Here is a 20284-nt window from a genome sequence, read left to right as displayed (position 1 = left end):
ATCCTCCCAGATGATTTTGAAGCTATATGCCAGACATCTTATCCCATAAATATCTTTTTCTTATTACACTTGGTGTATCTCCATCGGGACCTAAACAAGATCCACACGCTGTGTTTGTTTTCTGTGATTCTTCAGTCTCTTTGTCATTGATATTTTAAAAGGCTCGCTCTGGTTACTGCATAAAATAGATTGTAGGGAGGCAGAGCGGAAGCCAGAAGCCCAGTGAGGTGGCTGCTATATATTAATGACACAATTCATTCCCAGCATTTATTTAGCACTTTTTATATACCTGAAACTGTCTTGGGCGCTTTGTATACATTCTTTGATTTCATCCTGGCAGCAACTTTTTAAGAGGAGGCGCTACCATTATTCCCACTGTTCGGAAGAAGAAAATGAGGCACAAGGGGGGGACTCACACAGCCTGGAGGTAGCAGGGTCAGGATTTGAACTCCCGCAGCCAGGCCCTGGAATCCATGCCATTTGCATGTATGCTTTGCTGCTTCTTGACTGAGGCTGAGGGAGTGATGGCGGAGAAGTGGACTGATTGGAGAGGTTAACGGGGCCTAGTGATGAAGGGGGAGGAGGTAACAGAGGAGGAAGGAGTCAAGGACGGTGAGGGCAGAATGATAGCCAGCTCCTGTCGAGAGCTTGTTCTGTGCCACCTGCTGTCCCGGACTCTTTACATGTCTGAACTTATTAGATCTTCCCAATGAGGGAAGGAAAAAAGTCTCCCACTTTTTTAAAGATTTTATTTATTTGACAGAGGGAGACACAGCGAGAGAGGGAACACAAGCAGGGGGAGTGGGAGAGGGAGAAGCAGGCTTCCTGCTGAGCAGGGAGCCCCATGTGGGACTCGATCCCAGGACCCTGGGATCATGACCTGAGCCGAAGGCAGACGCTTAACGACTGAGCCACCCAGGCTTCCCAATAAATAAAATCTTTTAAAAAATAAAAAAATAAATGAGCAATATTATCTCCTTGACTTTGAACTTTCCTTTCTGTCTGTTTCTCTCCTCTCTGAGAGATTCTCTCCCTCTTTCTGCTCATTTCTCCTTACTCTAATGTCCCAACATCTCCTCCTATCGTAATCGTCTAGAATTTCCAAGTGTATCCTTCTGACCATATTTCTTTGATGGACATCCCATTTCAACTCTATATCTCTCCATGAATCTCTGAAAGTCTTTCCAGGTCTCTCTTCTTGGTATCTCGGAGTCCAAGTCTCTCTCAAGTCTCTAAGCATCTCCCTTGTCTCTGCGTGGCTCTCTGGGTCTCTCTCCTGATAAAAACCACTAGGAATACGTTAGGAGTCCCGCTATCAGTGTATTGGGGCCTCTTGTTGGGTTTTTAGTTCTCTCCCTGTCTGTGCTTGTCCCAGTGTCTCTCCCTCGCCTTTTGAGCCTTTTGAGTGTCTCCCTGTTCGCCGTTTCTCCGGGTCTCAATGCCTTCTCGGTCTCCGTATTCTCTCCGCCTGACCGCCGTGAGCCCCCAGCGCCCGCGGCCCCTTTAAGGCGGGCCCCGCCCCCGCCCCGCCCCGCCCCTCCTAGGTCAGCCCGGGGCCACCCGGCTTCCGCCCGCGCTTGGCGTCGGCTCAGTCCCCACCCGGCCGCGGGCGCGATGGCGGGGACCACACTGAGGGTCGCCGGGAGGCAGCTCAGCCAGCGCAGCGGCTCTGGAGTCCCCATCCTCCTACGGCAGGTGCGAGGAGGCTGGGCCCGCAGCGGGACTACTGGGCGCTGGGCGGCGGCAGGGGCGGGACCCCGGGGTCCTTTAAAGCGGAGAGATCCTGGATCCCCTGGGTTTGGAGCAGGACTGCTGAGTCCTTTACGGAAGAGGTTGCTGGAGACCCTGATTTGGGGGGTATTTGGAAGTTGGGACTCGTTGTTTCAGATGGAACAGATTCCTGACACCAAGGGGGAAGAAAGGTCTGGGTTTTCTGTTTCTGGATCTTAGGAAGAGAATCGAGCGAGGCTCGGACTCTTGGGGCCCCAGTGAGTGGGAGTCTCGTTCTTCGCTCTCACCTGTCCCACGCCCCCTTCCCAGATGTTTGAGCCCAAGAGCTGCACCTACACGTACCTCCTGGGTGACAGAGAGTCCCGTGAGGCCATTCTGATCGACCCGGTTCTGGAGACAGCGCCTCGGGATGCCCAGCTGGTCAAGGAACTGGGGCTGCGACTGCTGTATGCTGGTCAGTGTGGAGGCCGAACCCCTGGGTCTGGGGGAGGAGGGGGCTGGGGGCTGGGAATCCTGCGTCCTCTCTGTGCCCTCCCGGACCTGGCCCTCCTCTCTCTCCCAGTGAATACCCACTGCCACGCGGACCACATTACGGGCTCAGGGCTGCTCCGGTCCCTACTCCCCGGCTGCCAGTCTGTCATCTCCCGCCTTAGTGGAGCCCAGGCTGACTTGCACATTGAGGATGGAGACTCCATCCACTTCGGGCGCTTCGTGAGTTGGATGCTGGGTCCCGAGAGGGTGGTGGCCTGGACTTCTTGGACTCAAGGAAAGAGGGGGCTGAGGGCGTGGGCTCCTGAGCCCCGGGGTAGGAGGGAACTCTGACCTGGGCTCCTGATCCCTGAGTTTGTCTCGGGGAGGAGGGCGCCATAAACCCAGGTGGGGCACTGGGGCAAGAGGCTCTGGGCAGGTGTGTCTCTGGCCAGGCCCCTAAGTCAACAGCATTTGTGGAGTTTCCTATAGCCTTGGGGCAGCTCCTTTGGCCTGGCATCTCCATAAAAGTTGATTGAGGGCTAGAAATCTGAGGCCAGGGCTGAAGGAGAGACCCAGCTCAGTCTTCTAGAGCCACTGCTGGAGGAAGGAGCATCCCCTTGCCCAGAGCTAGGACTAGGGTGAGGCGAGCAAGGCGCCTAGGGTGCAACATTTAAGGAGGCACTCACTCTCAGGGTCATGCAAAGGCAGGGTAGGCACCTGCGAGTCAGCGCCTCCTTACATGTTCACCCTTCTGTGCCTGCTGGCCTCACCCTTGGTGGGGCTGTTGCCTCACACAGGAAGGGCCTGAAGTTTCCTACCTCCTCTCTGGTCTTTGTCACAGGCCAAGGTCAGCAGGTTTCCAGCCAGGAGTTCAACCCAGAGCAATAGATCGGGGTGGAGAGGGTGTTGGGGGGGGGGGTTGCCCTCAGAGGGAGGAGAAACAGCTGGTCAGGTTTTTCTCTGATGAGACTTGCTAAAGCTACGGAGAGTCTGGCTGACTTTGGGGACAGAATGGGCAAGTGATAGAGGGGGGACTTGACCTCCAGCTTAGAGGATTTTGCTAAATGGGGACAGTTTATCTGAGTCAGAGCATTTAGAGGAAATGAGAGCTGTGTGTGGGATCAGAGGGTTGAGCTACAATGGTGGCAGCCTCTTTATTTCAAGCCCTTTTTTGGAAGCAGGTAAAAAAGTGCATTGCACCTTTATGTACACTGTCCATGAGTGTGAGGTGCTAACAAGCATTTATTGAGTTTGAGCAGGCTTAGAAGGGTGAAAAATGGTTGGGGTTTCGGGTCAAGATGAGCCCTTTGTTAGATTGGATGAGCGATGTTTGAATGAATGTCGAAGGGTGTAGCTGTGGCAGATTTAGCTTCAGTGTCTGGTTTTGTTTTGTTTTGTTTTTTTAAAGATTTTATTTATTTATTTGAGAGAGAGAATGAGAGACAGCGCAAGAGGGAAGAGGGTCAGAGGGAGAAGCAGACCCCCCGCTGAGCAGGGAGCCCGATGCGGGACTCGATCTCGGGACTCCGGGATCATGACCTGAGTCGAAGGCAGTCGCTTAACCAACTGAGCCACCTGGGCGCCCCAGTGTCTGGTTTTTTTCAAACGACTTAATTGATATCATTCACGAACCGTCCGGTTCATCCATTTGAAGTGTACAGTTCAGTGACTTAGTATATTCAGAGTTGAGTCCATCCATCACCACAGGGAATTGTAGAATATCTCCATCACTTCCGAAAGAAACCCTGCATTCTCCTTCGCTGTCACCCCAGCCCCCTCCCCTCTCGCTCTGACAGCCTTAGGCAATTCACAAATCTACTTTCTCTACAGGTTTTGCCTATTCTGGGTGTTTCATAGAAATGGAATCCTATATTATGTGGTCTTTTGTGACTGGCTTCTGTCACTGACCATAAGTGTTCAAGGTTCATCCTTGTTGTAGCGTGTGTCAGTGTTTCATGCCTTCTATGGCTGAGTAATATTCCACTGTGTGAATATACCTCATTAATTCATTCATCCGTCAGCCGATAGACATTTCCGTTCCTGCCATTTTTTGGCTATTATGAATAATACTGCTATAAATATTCACGTACAAGTTTTTTTTGTGTGGCTGTTTTTCATTTCTCTTGGATATCTATATAGGATGGAATTGCTGGATCAATAATAACTCTGTGTTTAACAGTTAGAGGAACTGGGGTGCCTGGGTGACTCAGTCGGGTAAGTGTCCGACTCTTTTTTTTTTTTTTTAAAGATTTTATTTATTTATTTGACAGAGAGAGACACAGCGAGAGAGGGAACACAAGCAGGGGGAGTGGGAGAGGGAGAAGCAGGCCTCCTGCGGAGCAGGGAGCCCGATGCGGGGCTCCATCCCAGGACCCTGAGATCATGACCTGAGCTGAAGGCAGACGCTTAACGACTGAGCCACCCAGGCGCCCCAAGTGTCCGACTCTTGATTTCAGTTTTGGTCTTGATCTCAGGGTTGTGAGTTCAAGCCCCATGTGGGGCTCCATGGTGGGTGTGGAGCTTACCTATAAAACAGTTGGAGGGGGGCGCCTGGGTGGCTCAGTCGTTAAGCGTCTGCCTTCGGCTCAGGTCATGATCCCAGGGTCCTGGGATGGAGCCCCGCATCGGGCTCCCTGCTCGGCGGGAGGCCTGCTTCTCCCTCTCCCACTCCCCCTGCTTGTGTTCCCTCTCTCGCTGTGTCTCTATCAAATAAATAAATAAAATCTTTAAAAAAAAAAAAACAGTTGGAGGCGGGTGCCTGGGTGGCTCAGTCGGTTAAGTGTCTGCCTTTGGCTCAGGTCATGATCCCAGGGTCCTGGGATCAAGCCGTACATGGGGCTCCCTGCTCAGCAGGAAGTCTGCTTCTCCCTCTGCCCCTCCTCCTGCTCATGCTCTCTCTTTCTCTCTCCCTCTCTCTCTCAAATAAATAAAATCTTAAAAAAAAAAAAAACAGTTGGAGGAACTGACCAACTATTATCCAAAGTGGCCACACCATTTTACATTCCCACGGGCAGCGTATGAAAGGCCTAATTTCCAGGCACCTGGGTGGCTCAGTCAGTTAGTCGGCGGACTCTTGATTTAGGCTCAGGTTGTGATCTCAGGGTCCTGGGATCGAGTCCTGTGTCAGGCTCCGTGTTCAGCGGGGAGTCTGCTTCAGGATTCTCTCTCTCCCTCTGCCCCTCCCCACCCCTCTCTCTCAAATAAATAAATAAATCTTTAAAAAAAAAAAAAAGAAAGTCCCAGTTTCTCCACATCCTTTCCAACACTTGTTAGCATCTGTCTTTATGATTATTCGATGTTTCATGTGGTTTTCATCTGAGTTCTTTATAAACCTTTAGAGATGGTCACACTTCTTCTCCCTCATTTTCTCCCCCCCAGTTTAAAAAAATTGACTTGTAACATGCATGTTATATAGTAGAAAGTGCGCATATTGTATGTGCGCCGCTTGTTAAATTTTTACATATGTTTACACCTGAGTATCCACCGCCGAGATCCAAATACAGAGCATAGTCATCACCCCAGAAGGCCTCCTTGTCCCTCTTCCTGGCCACTGACACCCCCATCAAGAAACCAGCTTCCGACTTACTTATTTTAAAATTTTTCTTTTTTTTTCTTATGATAAGGACTTTGAAGATTTGCAATCTTAGCAACTTTTTTTTTTTTAATGTTTTATTTATTTATTCATGAGAGTCAGAGAGAGAGAGAGAGGCAGAGGCAGAGGGAGAAGCAGGCTCCCCGCCTAGCAGGGAGCCCGATGCGGGACTCGATCCCAGGACCCTGGGATCATGACCTGAGCCGGAGGCAGACGCTTAACCATCTGAGCCACCCAGGCGCCCCTACTTTTTTTTTTTTAAAGTCGGTCCCATGCCCAACAGGGGGCTTGAACCCACAACCCTGAGATCAAGAGTCACATGCTCTACTGACTGAGCCAGCCAGGGGCCCCTCTTCCAATTTATTTAATCATAGATTAGTTCTACGTGTTCTGGACCTCATAAACAGAACTCATACCATATGGGCTCTTTTGTGTTCTGGCTTCTTTCACTCCACATCATGTTGTGTATAGTTGCAGTTCTTTCCTTCTGTTGCTCTATCACAGAGATTGGCAAACTTGTTCTGTAAAGGACCAGACAGTAAATATTTTTGCTTTTGCAGGCCATATGGTCCCTGTTGGTGTGAAAGCAGTCAGAGACAATGCATAAATGAATAAGCATGGCTGTGCTCCAATAGAACTCGAATTCTGGCCTCTGAAGTGTTAATTTCAGTAATTCTCATTTTGATTTTTTTTTTTCAACCGTGAAAAAACTTAAAAACCACTTAAAAACCACTCGTGACCCTCAGGCCGTACAAAAGCAGACCGCAGGCCAAATTAGGTGTACCAGCGGTGGTTTGCCAACCCCTGATGGAGAGCATTTTATTGTGTGAATTTATGTTAATTCGTCCATTCTCCTTTTGAGAGTTGGTGCCAGTTTGGAGCTATTTGTGAATAATGCTGCTGGGGAGCATTTGTTTGTGTGAATTTATGAAAATTTATCCATTTTTCCTTTTGATCGGTGATTCCAGTTTGGGGCTATTAAGAAAAATGCTGTTATGAAGGCTCTTATGCAAATCTCTTGGTGGACCTTACTCTCAATTCCATGGAATGGACTTTCTGGGTCAGAGGACTGACCTATGCTTAACTTTAGTAGAACTTGCCAGTTTTTTGAGCTGGTTGTATTTTACACTCACAGCGGGCCAGATTTGGATGGTTTCATTATACAGTGCATTTTCTGTTTTAATGAGCAATGAGATTTGAACATTTTATCTCCAGTGAGGAGTGGCAGATTCGGAAAGTTAGTCTTGCCTGTTAAGTATGTTAATTTAGAACGCTGCCAGATACGGAGCCCCCAGATCCCACTTTAGAGATTCTGATTTCATTGTTCGGGGCAGACACAGGGAATCAGTCTATTTTAAAAGCTCACAGGTGGGGCGCGCTTGGCTGGCTCAGTCAGTGGAGCATGGGACTCTCCATCTTGAGGTTATAAGTTCGAGCCTCACCTTGGGTGTAGAGATGACTTAAAATCTTTTAAAAAATAAAATAAAATAAAAGCTCATAGGTGATTCTCATGTGGTCCAGGTGGGAATTTCAGTGCTTCCTTCTATTTGGAGCTAATTATTATTTTCTTAATTAATTAATTAATTTGTCAGAGAGAGAGAGAGCACAAGCAGGGGGAGCGGCAGGCAGAGGTAGAGGGAGAAGCAGGCTCCCCGCTGAGCAAGGAGCCAGATTCAGGACTCAATCCCAGGATCCGGGGATCATGACCTGAGCCGAAGGCAGCCGCTTAACCGAGTGAGCCACTCAGGCGTCCCAGGAACTAATTGTTTTTTTAAAAGATTTATTTATTTATTTATTTGAGAGAAGCAGGGGGAGGGGCATTAGGAGAGGGAGACAAGCAGATTCCTGAGATCATGACCTGAGCGGAAATCAGGAGTCTGCCTCTTAATGGACTGAGCCACCCAGGCGCCCCTGGAACTAATTATTTGAATTGTGCAACAAATCTTCCCTCCTCGCAACATTTTATAAAAAATGTCAAGCATACAGAAAAGTTGAAAAGATTTCAACATTGAAATCTCAATGAATCTCAAACACAGCATACACGTATCCATCCATCACCTATCTTATTTTTTGTTGCATCCTCAAGTTATAGACATCAGTACACTGTCCCCTGAACGTTAGAACAACTAATGTCGTTTTCTTTCACAAAAGAAAGGAAGGTTGGGCGCCTGGGTGGCTCAGTTGGTTAAGCGACTGCCTTCGGCTCAGGTCATGATCCTGGAGTCCCTGGATCGAGTCCCGCATCGGGCTCCCTGCTCGGCAGGGAGTCTGCTTTGCCCTCTGACCCTATCCCCTCTCATGTGCTCTCTCTCATTCTCTCTCTCTCAAATAAATAAATAAAATCTTTGGAAAAAAAAAAAAAAAAAAAGAAAGGAAGGTTTAGCTGACGGAGGTTCAGACTGTTTAGCCGCAATGGAAAAAGACACTTTGGGTTTTCGAGCTTAGAGTGCACAGAAACAGTGGCTGGTCCAAGGTTAGGTGCTTTTGAATAATGGAGCGGAGGAGTGAACTTGGGACCAAATGGAATAGATGGCCCGCCTCTGCTTGCCACCAGGGGGCAGTGTGGGCCGTGGGCCTTGCGTGGCGAGTGCGCGTGCGCAGACCCCTTTCGCGTTGCCTCTAGCTGATGCGAAGCAGTTGGAGAAGGTGCCGCTGCCCCTGGAAACAGGTGAAGGGGACAGCTGCTGAGCTGTGTCACGTATTTGAAGCACCATGGAAGGGAAAAAGGAATTTGTTGGAAGAATGTGAGGTTAGTCAGCCTCCACAGAATCCCTGCAGACTGTTCTGCGGCTGAGATGTTTCAACCAGTTTCAGGACCGGTGGAGGCTGCTGCGTGAGGTCCAGATATTAGGCGCTCCCCCCACAACCTTTTATTAACATTCTAATATCTATAGTAAATTGAAATAATGGGACAGTTAACACCTCCATACCCTTCACCTAAAGGTCATGAGTTGCTGACAGTTTTTGATTAAATAATTAATTATTTTTAAAAAGATTTTATTTATTTGGCAGAGAGAGAGTGCACAAGCAGGGGGAGTGGCAGGCAGAGGGAGAAGCAGGCTCCCAGCTGAGCAGGGAGCCCGATGCGGGGCTCGATCCCAGGACCCCGGGATCATGACCTGAGCCGAAGGCAGACGCTTAACCCACTGAACCACCCAGGCGTCCTGTTGACATTTTTTAAAAAGCTTTTATTTATTTATTTATTTATTTGAGAAAGACAGAGTGTGTGTTTGCGCACAAGCAGGGGGGAGGGGCAGAGGAAGAAGCAGGCTCCCCTCTGAGCAGGGAGCTGAGTGGAATGTGGGGGCTCAATCCCAAGACCCTGGGATCAAGACCTGAGCCGAAGGCAGAGGTCTAATCGACTGAGCCCCCCAGGCGCCCCCAGTTGCTGACATTTTTGCTACATTTGCTTTATTTCTCTCTGTGTGTATATACTGTTTTCCTCTCTTACCACTAAAAAGCTGCATTACAGATATGTCGACCCTAACGACTTCTCCTGAGAGTAACAATGTTCTCCGGTAGCAGAGGTTCTCCAACTCAAACCTTTTGGTCTCAGAACTCCGTGCCCTCTTAAAAGTTACAGGAGGGCCCTCAAAGCTTTTATTTATGTGGGTTCCAGCTATCAATATTTACTTACTAGCTGTATGTCAATTACAGCTCAGTAAAAATAAATAAAACCTTTCTATTCAGAGATGCCAAAAAAAATTTACTGCATTAGGGAGTGCCTGGGTGGCTCAGTTGGTTAAGCGACTGCCTTCAGCTCAGGTCATGATCCTGGAGTCATAGGATCGAGTCCCGCATCAGGCTCGCTGCTCGGCAGGGAGTCAGCTTCTACCTCTGACCCTCCTCCCTCTCATGCTGTCTCTCATTCTTTCTCTCTCAAATAAATAAATAAAAAATAAAATCTTGAAAAAAAAAATTTACTGCATTAGAAGTTAAAACCAAGACTCTCTTTTTAAAACACAAGAATATTCAAGTACTCCATCTGCTGGCAGAGCAAATGACATCATCACCAGTCATGGAGCTTCTGGAAAACGCCACCAAACGGGCGAATGAGAGTAAGAAGGGCAGAAGAGTTCTTCCTACTATCATGAAAATAGTTTTCACCTTGCAGACCCTCAGGGTTCCCTCAACTGTACTTCGAGAACAATAAAATAGTTTTCACCTTGCAGACCCTCAGGGTTCCCTCAACTGTACTTCGAGAACAATTCTTTTGCAAAATCTTCATCACAGAAAATATATGATAATTCTGAAATAATTCTTTTTTTTTTTTTTTTAAGATTTTATTTATTTATTTGACAGAGAGAGACACAACAAGAGAGGGAACACAAGCAGGGGGAGTGGGAGAGGGAGAAGCAGGCTTCCCGCCGAGCAGGGAGCCCAATGCGGGGCTTGATCCCAGAACCCTGGGATCATGACCTGAGCCGAAGGCAGACGCTTAACCACTGAGCCACCCAGGTGCCCCTGAAATAATTCTTAAATCCAGCCCAAGTTCAAATTGCCCCAGGTGCCCAGGAATCATTTTTATGGTGGTTTTTAGGAACCAGGACCCAGTTGAGGTTCATACAATCCGTTCAGCTGTTAGGTCTATTTAGTCTCTAAATCTAGAACAGTTTCATACCCTTTCTGCACCATGACATTGACTTTTGAAGTTTCTAGTCTATTGTAAGACGTCCCGCTTCTGGGTGTGTCTGGTTGTTTTCTCATGGTGTCATTCAGCCTACTCTTTTCTTTGCTATCAACTGAAGTAGATTGTATGTATTTTGAATTGGTTAATAATAATGATGATAATTTAACAATAGTTAACAAGCTTTGAGGGTTTGCTTCTTGCCAGGCATTGTGCTGAGCTCTGTAAGTGTTTTTTATCAGTGTTTGTCTAGAAGGATTTTCACAATCAAATATTGCTGCAGGGAGTGGTGGGGCTTGTGGCAAATGTTGGGGTGCATGTTCCATTTATGGAGGACACCCACTGCACAATTCAAGTTGATTATTCATGTTTAGGAATGTAGTCTGTCAGGGTGCCTGGCTGGCTCAGTTGGAGGAGCGCGGGACTCTTGATCTTGGGGTCATGGTTTGGACCCCATGTTGGGTGTAGAGATTACTTAAATAAATAAGCTTTAATAAAAAAAAAAAAAGAATGTAATCTGTCTACTGCCAAACCTTTTTTTTTTTTAAATAGAAGCTTCAAATATACATTTTTGAGAAATCTTCCACTTTTTAAGGGTAGACTACAAATTCAGACTTCTCATAACTCCTGAGTGGGCCAAACAAAACATTTCTCTGGCTTAGTCTGGCCCTTGGGCCTCCACTGCGTCTTCTCTGACAAACAGATCTCATTAAACCTTCATAACCACATAGATCAGAAATATTTTTCTCATTTTACAAAGAAGGATGTATAGAGAGGAAAAGTGACTTGCCCAAAATTACACTGAGAAAATGGCCAAGTCGGGATTTTTTTTATTTTATTTAATTAATTAATTTATTTATTTATTTTTAAAAGATTTTATTTATTTATTTGACAGAGAGAGATAGCAAGAGCAGGAACACAAGCAGGGGGAGCGGGAGAGGGAGAAGCAGGCTTCCCGCAGAGCAGGGAGCCCGAAGTGGGGCTCGATCCCAGGACCCTGGGATCATGACCTGAGCTGAAGGCAGTCACTTAATGACTGAGCCACCCAGGCGCCCTGGGATTTTTTTTAAAGATTTATTTATTTATTTGAGAGAGAGAGAGAGAGAGAGAGAGAGACTGGGGGTGGGGGAAGGGCAGAGGGAGAGTGAGAGAGAGTCCCAAGCAGACCATGAGATCATGACCTGAGCCGAAACCAAGAGTCAGACACGACTGACCGAGCCACCCAGGCACCCTGCCAAGTCGGGATTTGGACCCAGGAGGCCTTGTGATTCCAACTAGATCAGTGTTTTTACAAATTTTAGAACACTAATTGGGCGCGTGGGTGACTCAGTCAGTTAAGCGGCTGCCTTCGGCTCAGTTCATGATCCGGGGTCCTGGGATCAAGCCACGAGTTGGACTCCCTGCTCAGCGGGGAGCCTACTTCTCCCTCTACTGCTCCCCCTGCTTGTGCTCTCTCTCTCTGTCAAATAAATAAATAGAATCTTAAAAAAACACCAAATTTTAAAACATTATTATTATGTTACTTTGATTAGTGATTATTGTGTGCTGGGCATTTTTCTAAGTGCTTTACATACTCAAAGTAACTTAATATTTTTTTGTTAAAGATTTTATTTATGAGAGAGAGAGAGTACAAGCAGGGGGAGGGGCAGAGGGAGAGGGAGAAGCAGGCTCCCCGCTGAGCAGGGCCCACGTTGGGTCCTGGGATCATGATCTGAGCTGAAGGCAGACGCTTAACCAACTGAGCCACTCAGGTGCTCCAGTAACTTAATATTTATAATAGCCCTATGAGGTGGGAACAGTTATTATCCCCATTTTACAAATGAGCAGAGAAGCTCAGGAACAGAGAGGTGAAGTGACTTGTCCAAGGCCACACAGCTAGTAATAAATAGCAGAGGCAAATTTAGAACCCATGTCACCTGGCTCCAAAGGCTATTCTTAACTCCTAGTCCATGCGCCCTCTCCAAGAGATAGATATTGTACATCTGGATTCATAACTGAAACCTCCACACATGAAATACCACTTCCCCTTCCTGTGTACCAGGCACCCTGAGATTTCCCGCTTCATCCCACATCTCCTCCCCCACCATTCCATTCTATTCCATTCCACGCCTCTCTGCCCTTCCGTGTCTAGCATCCTTTTTTTCTTTTTGCTTTTGTCTTATCTGTGACATCCATCCATACTTCCACGTATAGTTATAGTTTGCTCATTCCTATTCTTATTCTGTGCCTCAGTGTCCTCGTCTATAGAATGGGAACAGGAATGGTACCTACCTCATAAGGATGTGTGTGGACTGGATGAGTTCAGTCATGTCGAGCACTCAGAAGAGAGCCTGGCAAAATTTTGTCCAATTTATACATATACACAGTTACATATACCATACGTATACTTCAACTGTACCGTATACATACTGTCTAAATGTACTGGTTGTTTATAGCTGACGTCCTTCTGATTGGTCGGTACCCGTTGCTGTAACTGTGATTGACTGTTTTGAATATTACTCCTGACTATCCATCCACAATATTTAGTTCGAAAGACACCCATGCTTTCTGTTTAAAAAAAAAATTCAGAGAGTATGGAAACAGACAAAAAGTGAAAGATCATCCTGGGCCACCAAAACGTTATCAGGAAGGGAAAAGCTTTCCCAGACATTTTCAGGAGACATACTGAGATCTCAGTGGCCAGAGAACCGGGTCAGAAGCCACCCAGGCTACCATGGAGGGTAAGGAAGTGCTTCGCTGGGCACACTGATGCCCTGAACCAAACCAGAGACCCGGAGTGGGGAAGGGCAGAATGGATGCTAGGTGTGGACGCAGGATCTGCACATGGTATCCTTCTATAATCAGCAGATGACTGACCTGGACCAGGATGCTAATTGGTGGGAGGAGCGCTGTGTGAGTGGCAACTAATCTTATAAGTGGTTGTTAGATCATGAGGGTAACAATTTTTTTTTTTCCATGACAATTGCTTCCCTGAAGTGGGTGTGGGGATTTACATAATGAGGATTTCCTGGGTGGGCATTTTTGCCCACATGTCAGAAGTTCTTAACGGCAGAGTCCAGAGTCGTAGCAGTAGCTGTGGGGGGTCAGAGAGTCCACATTTGAGGTATTGGTAGACACTGCAAACTTGCCCTCTAAAATGGCTACAGTGAGGGCGCCTGGGTGGCTCAGTTGGTTAAGCGACTGCCTTCGGCTCAGGTCATGATCCTGGAGTCCCTGGATCGAGTCCCGCATCGGGCTCCCTGCTCGGCAGGGAGTCTGCTTCTCCCTCTGACCCTCCCCCCTCTTATGTGCTCTCTCTCATTCTCTCTCTCAAATAAATAAATAAAATCTTAAAAAAAATAAATAAATAAAATGACTACAGTGAGTCGTACCTGCATCCCAGGAAACGTGGGCTTGCCTCAGACACCCTGAGCAACTCTAACAGTTGTCAATCTGGTAGGTGAAAAATTTAAATCTCTCTCCCTTTCTCCCTAAAAGGGAGATCAAACATCGTTTCAGATGTTTGTTTTTTTTTTTTAAAGATTTTATTTATTCATGTGAGACACAGAGATATATATAGAGAGAGAGCATGAGCAGTGGGAGAAGCAGAGGGAGAGGGAGAAGCAGACTCCCCGCTGAGCCAGGAGCCCAACGTGGGGCTCGATCCCAGGACCCTGGGATCATGACCTGAGCTGAAGGCAGACGCCCAACCATCTGAGCCACCCAGGCGCCCCTTCAGATGGTTTTTGACTAATTGTTTCCTCTTCCATGATTTGCCTGTTTTTTTCCTTTTGCGCATTTTTCTTTTGGGAGTTCTTATTGATGCTTAGGAGCTGTTTATATATGATGGCTATTCATACTTTATAATACTTTCTTATACATGCTGCTACTACTGTCTCTTGAGTTTTTTGTCTTTTAACTCTTATTTTGTCCTTTTCTATAATGAAGTTAAACTATGTGGTCATCCCTGTCACTGTTTTTCCTTATGTCCTCTGAATTTAATATCATGCTTTTTTTTAAAGATTTTATTCATTTATTTGACAGAGAAAGAGACAGAGAGAGAGCAGAAGCAGGGGGAGTGGCAGGCAGAGGGAGAAGCAGACTCCCTGCCGAACAGGGAGCCCAATGTGGGGCTCGATCCCAAGACCCTGGCGTCATAACTCAAGCCAAAGGCCGATGCTCAATCGACTGAGCCACCCAGGCACCCCTAAATTTAATATCATGCTTAGAAAAACCTTAAAAACGTGGGCAAAAATGCCCACCCAGGAAATCCTCATTATGTAAATCCCCACACCCAGTTCAGGGAAGCAAGATTACACACACACACACACACACACACATATCTCCTTATATTAGGTTATATATATCCTTATATATTTCCTTTTAGATTTCTTCTGCTTTTTAAATGTTTAGATCTTTAGTTTATCCTGAATCTTGTGTTCTATTTTTAATTATAAAATGAGATGCTTTCTGTTTAAAAAAAGGGTAATGTAGGCAAAGCCTAAAGAAAAAATAAATGTTTTGAGTGAACGAAGAAACTTTTTTAAAAGAAGACACTGTACAATTGCTTTGTAATCGGCTTTTAGCACTTACCAGATAGTAAATATCTTTTCATGTCATTAAATATTTGTGTACAGCATCATCAAATTTCATTTCAATAACATACTTTTATTTTTCTTTTTTTTTAAGATTTTATTTATTTATTTGACAGAGAGAGGCACAGCGAGAGAGGGAACACAAGCAGGGGGAGTGGGAGAGGGAGAAGCAGGCTTCCCGCAGAGCAGGGAGCCCGATGCAGGGGCTTGATCCCGGGACCCTGGGATCATGACCTGAGCCGAAGGCAGACGCTTAACAACTGAGCCACCCAGGCGCCCCACAATAACATACTTTTAAATGACTGTTTGGTATTCCATATTTATATTAGTGTGCTTATCTTTTTCTTACTGATTTGGAGATCTGTTTGTATAGGAAGTATACTGACCACCACGTGGTGCATATATGTCATAAATACATTTTGCCAGCCAGTTGGTTCCCTTTCAATTTTGTTTATAGTGTTGTTGCCGTTCAGAAACTTCAGATTTATTTAAAGTCAAACCATTGATCTTTTTTGTAATGATTTACAACTTTTGGGATCACATTTGAATGCTCCTCCCTAACCAGCGATCATATATATTCATTTGTATTTTTGTTGTCGTCACAGTTTTATGGTTTTATTTTCTTGCTTTAAGTGTTTAGATTCATTGGGAGTTTACCCTGGTACAAGGTTTGAGTCTGGGAATCTAACTTAATTTTTTTAATTTAAATTTTATTTTATTTTTTATTTTTTATTTTTTTAAAGATTTTATTTATTTATTTGAGACAGAGAGAATGAGAGAGAGAGAGCACGTGAGAGGGGGGAGGGTCAGAGGGAGAAGCAGGCTCCCTGCTCGGCAGGGAGCCTGATGCGGGACTCGATCCAGGGACTCCAGGATCATGACCTGAGCCGAAGGCAGTCGCTTAACCAACTGAGCCACCCAGGCGCCCTTAAATTTTATTTATTTATTTGACAGAGAGAGAGAAAGCACAAGCAGGGGGAGCCAGAGAGGGAGAAGCAGACTCCCTGCTGAGCAGGGAGCCCTAGGCAGGATTCGATCCCAGGACCCTGGGACCATGACCTGAGCCGAAGGCAGCCGCTTAACTGACTGAGTCACCAGGCGCCCCAAACTTAATTTTTTAATAAAAAAAAAAAAAACACCCTAGCTAGATGTGACCCTGGGGTGAGATGGGGGCTTCTCAGGCCAATTTCATCATGAGGCCAGGGCCCTTGGCTTATTGGTAACTGTCTGTATTCTCCTTCCCTACCAGGCCTTGGAGACCCGGGCGAGCCCCGGCCACACCCCGGGCTGTGTCACCTTTGTTCTGAATGACCACAGCATGGCCTTCACTGGAGATGCCCTGCTCATCCGAGGGTGTGGGCGGACGGACTTCCAGCAAGGTCACAGGCCCTTTTCCCTAGCCTGAGATCTTCGTACGGTTATGTGTGCGCCAGGGTTTTAAGTACCTGTTGCAAAAATGAATGAACAGGTGTTAGACTGTTAGGGGGTCAGGATTAGATTGAAGAAGTTTAGCTGCTAGAGTGAGGGAGAGTTAGATTCATGGGTTAGCTACTGCGGGGCAGTTCGGCGGTTTACCTTGTTGGGAGACAGTTAGATGCAAAGGTGTATTCATTATCTATTGCTGTGAAACAAATTACCCCAGAACTTAATGACTTAAAGCAATGATTGACACTATCTCACATAGTTTATGAGATTCAGGACTCTGGAAGCAGCTTCGCTGGGTGGTTCAGCGTCACTCCTGGGAGTACAGTCAAGCTAGAGCCTGGGCTGCAGTCGTCTGAAGGCTTGACCGGGACCGGGGGTTCTGCTGCCAAGGTGCCTCACTCACATGGCTGGCAATCTGGCTCTGATTGGTGGCAGGAGGCCTCAGTTCCTTACCACATGGACCTCCCCACGGGGCTACTTTGTCTTCCTGACACAGCAGCTGGATTCTCCCAAAGGGAATGGTCAGAGAGAGACAGACGGACAAGCAGACAGAAGCCCTAATTTTTTTATTAAAGATTTTTATTTATTTGAGAGAGAGAGAGAGAGAACAAGCAGGGGGGCAGGGGAGCATCAGAGGGAGAGAGAAGCAGACTCCCCGCTGAGTAGGGAGCCCGATGCGGGACTCAATCCCAGGACCCTGGAATCATGATCTGAGCCGAAGGCAGATGCTTAACCTACTCAGCCACCCAGGTGCCCCGAATTTTTTTTTTGAATGACCTAGTCTTAGAAGTTAAACTCTGTCATTTCCGCAATATGCTATTTATTAGTTGCAAGTCACTTAGTCCAGACCACTAAGCCAAGGTGAGGAGAATTGTCACGTTTTGAACAGAAAAGTGTCAGTGAGTTTGTGGACTTTTTTTTTTTTTTTAATTTTTAAAATTTTTATTTATTTATTTATTTATTTTTAATGTGGAACGCGTCACGAATTTGCATGTCATCCTTGTGCAGGGGCCATGCTAAATCTTCTCTGTATTGTTCTAATTTTAGTTTGGTGCTGCTGAAGTGAGCACTTTTAATTATTATTTTTTAAATATTATATTTTTAAGTAATCTCTACACCCATTGTGGAGCTCAAACTTACAAGAGGCGCATGCGCTACCAAGAGAGCCAGCCGGGCACCCTGTGGACTTTTTTTTTTTTTAAGATTTTATTTATTTATTTGAGAGAGGGAGAGAGAGAGTGTGTGTGTGCAAGTGGGGAGAGGAGCAGAGGGAGACGGACAAGCCAACTCTGCCCTGAGCAGGGAGCCTGGCGGGGGGGGGGGGGGGGGCTCGATCCCATGACCCGATATCATGACCTGAGCCAAAACCAAGAGTTGGAAGCTTAACCGACTGAGCCCCCCAGGTGTCCCCCACTGTGGACATATTTTTAAACCTGAACGTAAGGAGTTTAGGTGCTGGAGGTGTGGCAGGGGGAGGGGTGTGTAGTTTGATTCAGGAGTTTAGCTGGGAGGGGGCAGTTAGATTCAGGAGTTTCACTGTGGGAAGGGAGGTCCAGAGAGGTTTGCCCCTGTCCTAATTTAGGACTCAGAGCTTGATGTTGGAACCATGGGCCCGTTTTCTTCTTTGGCCTCATGTCTTCGGTTTCTTACCTTCTAGTCCAGCCTCCCAGCCCAGAACCCTTTCTTGGCATCCCCAGGCTGAGGGCACAGCTCCTTGGTGCTTCAGGATCTCATCCCAACCTTATTTACCACCATGGTGAATTTCTCACCATTCCTCAATTCTTTGCATTTGCTGTTCCATCTGCCTACAATGCCCTTCCCTCTCTTTCTGTGCCTAGACAAAGGGGTAGTGGCAGGAAATGAGGAAGAGGGTTTAGCTACTTGATTTTATCCTCCCACCCTTTCTTGAGGAAAGGGGCTAGAAGGCTTCTCTCCTGTTGATTTACTCACCTCTGAGCTTTCCCTTCCCAGGCTGTGCTAAGACCTTGTACCACTCAGTCCACGAAAAGATCTTCACGCTTCCAGGAGACTGTCTGATCTACCCTGCTCATGATTACCGCGGTGAGGGCTTCCTGGAGGAGGTGTGGGACATATAACTGTCCATTTGAGAGGGAGTACCAAACTGCTGTAGTCCATGTGGGGCATGGAGACCACAATTCCCAGAAATTTCTCTGGCCAAAAAGATCAAGTGCTTAGGTGTGCTGAGTGTGGATGTAGAAACAAGACTCCTAGAATTCCGGAGGGCATGCGTTTTCCTGGAACTGCCTTAGAGAGCTTAGGGAACGTGGGAAACTACATTTCCCATAGTGCCGGTCGAGGAGAGCAGGCGATCTTGGTAACATTCTGGGAAGAGCCTGTTAGTCCCAGGCCCGAGATGCACCCTAAGCCTCCTGGGAAATGTAGTCCTAGGAGGCCCCAGGCACTTGCCGGGTTGACTTTCCTCTCCTCCCTTGGCCGCTAGGGCTCACGGTGTCCACCGTGGAGGAGGAGCGGACTTTGAACCCGCGGCTCACCCTCAGCTGTGAGGAGTTTGTCAAGGTCATGGACAACCTGAACTTGCCCAAGCCTCAGCAGATAGGTGAGCAGTTGGGGGCCGGGACTCCTGGGTCTGAGGGAGGAGGGGGCTCAGGGCCAGAATTATGTTTCCCAAAGAAGAAGGGCTCCTCGGATTTCTGGGCCCCCAATGGGGCATGAGGGGGTCTGCTAGGGCCCCTTAGGTTCACCCCCGGTTTTTTCCTTTCAGACTTTGCTGTTCCAGCTAACATGCGCTGTGGGATCCAGACTCCCCCTTCCTGACCCGGCTTTGTCAGGTGCTCATTTCTGTTAAGAATGCACTAGGTGGGGTATAGAGAGAGGTGCCATCACCAGGCCTCTCTTCTTCCCCTCCCTCACCAGCCCCTGAGCTTCTTAAATAAAAAATATATATATATATATTTTTTTTTTGCTCTGAATCTTATTTCTGTCTGTTTTTTGGGGGGAAGCCGTTGGTTTTCTGATCTGAGGTGTCTGGTCTGAAGAGGCCAGGGAGGAGAGAGCAGGGTGAAGATGCAGGGTGCAGGGAAGGAGGACATTTTCTAACTCACAAGATCAGAAACAAACCTATCTGGGGCAGGGCTTCTCACCTCCTTGGATTAGAATACCATCTTGAGTTGGAGCCACTCACACCCGTAAGACCCAGGAGAAGGTCCTTCACTCCTCCACGTCTCAGTTTCCTCATCTGTGCAATGGAAATAATACTAATAATAGGGTGTTGTGATGATCCAATGAGTCCACATGTATGAGGTGCCTTGGCACACTGCCTGCATGGCAGGTGCCCTATCAGTGGTGACTGTTATTGTTACTATCATTTGGAATGATCTTCCAGGCACTTCCTGGCTGCACCAGAGTGACAGTGTGCCCAATGGTTAAGAACGTGGACTTTCCAGAGAACAAATCCAGCCTTGAGATTAACAACATGTCTAGACTTCCAGGCACATTTAACCCCCTCAGCCTCAGTTTCCCCAACTATAAAATGGAGATGGTAATCCCTTTCTCATTAGGCTACCATAAGGATGAAATTAACGTGTGTCAAGTGTTTAGCACAGCTCCTGACATCCAATAATCCTGTCTCACATGCCAGTTATTTTCCTGTTTTTGCCCAGAGAGGAAAGGGTCTGGCTTAGACCTTTAACCTCTGCCCTCCACCCCATAGCAGAGTGGGGCGGGGGGGGGGGGGGCACACTTCCACTGTCTCTGGGCGGGTCTCTGACTCAGCCCAGGGCACCCCCTCCCCTTGCCCAGCTCCCCAAACCGGTCGGAGCCCTTCTAAAGGGCTCATTAGAGGGAGAGGCCCCTATCTCCATTCCCCCTTCCTTTCAGGATTCC

The 20284-nt window shown here is 47.2% G+C and overlaps 1 protein-coding gene and 1 non-coding gene across 2 annotated transcripts; one reads left to right on the top strand and one right to left on the bottom strand.

The window, feature by feature from the left end:
* The first annotated feature begins 1535 nt into the window (after positions 1-1535).
* ETHE1 (ETHE1 persulfide dioxygenase) lies at positions 1536-19358 on the top strand. Its single transcript, XM_036107328.2, has 7 exons — positions 1536-1695; positions 2041-2185; positions 2294-2442; positions 16245-16374; positions 18392-18481; positions 18882-18998; positions 19164-19358. The coding sequence occupies exons 1-7, from the start codon at positions 1615-1617 to the stop codon at positions 19214-19216; spliced, it is 765 nt and encodes a 254-aa protein (XP_035963221.1). The 5' UTR covers positions 1536-1614; the 3' UTR covers positions 19217-19358.
* On the bottom strand, positions 17384-17489 carry LOC118545226 (U6 spliceosomal RNA). Its single transcript, XR_004922001.2, has one exon. It is a non-coding gene; the product is annotated as a U6 spliceosomal RNA (small nuclear RNA).
* Positions 19359-20284: the final 926 nt, after the last annotated feature.

This window comes from Halichoerus grypus, chromosome 15 (genome assembly GCF_964656455.1).
Source record: "Halichoerus grypus chromosome 15, mHalGry1.hap1.1, whole genome shotgun sequence".
NCBI classification, from domain to species: Eukaryota; Metazoa; Chordata; class Mammalia; order Carnivora; family Phocidae; genus Halichoerus; species Halichoerus grypus.
Note: the sequence above shows the minus strand (reverse complement) of the source record. Positions and strands in the feature narration are given on the sequence as shown.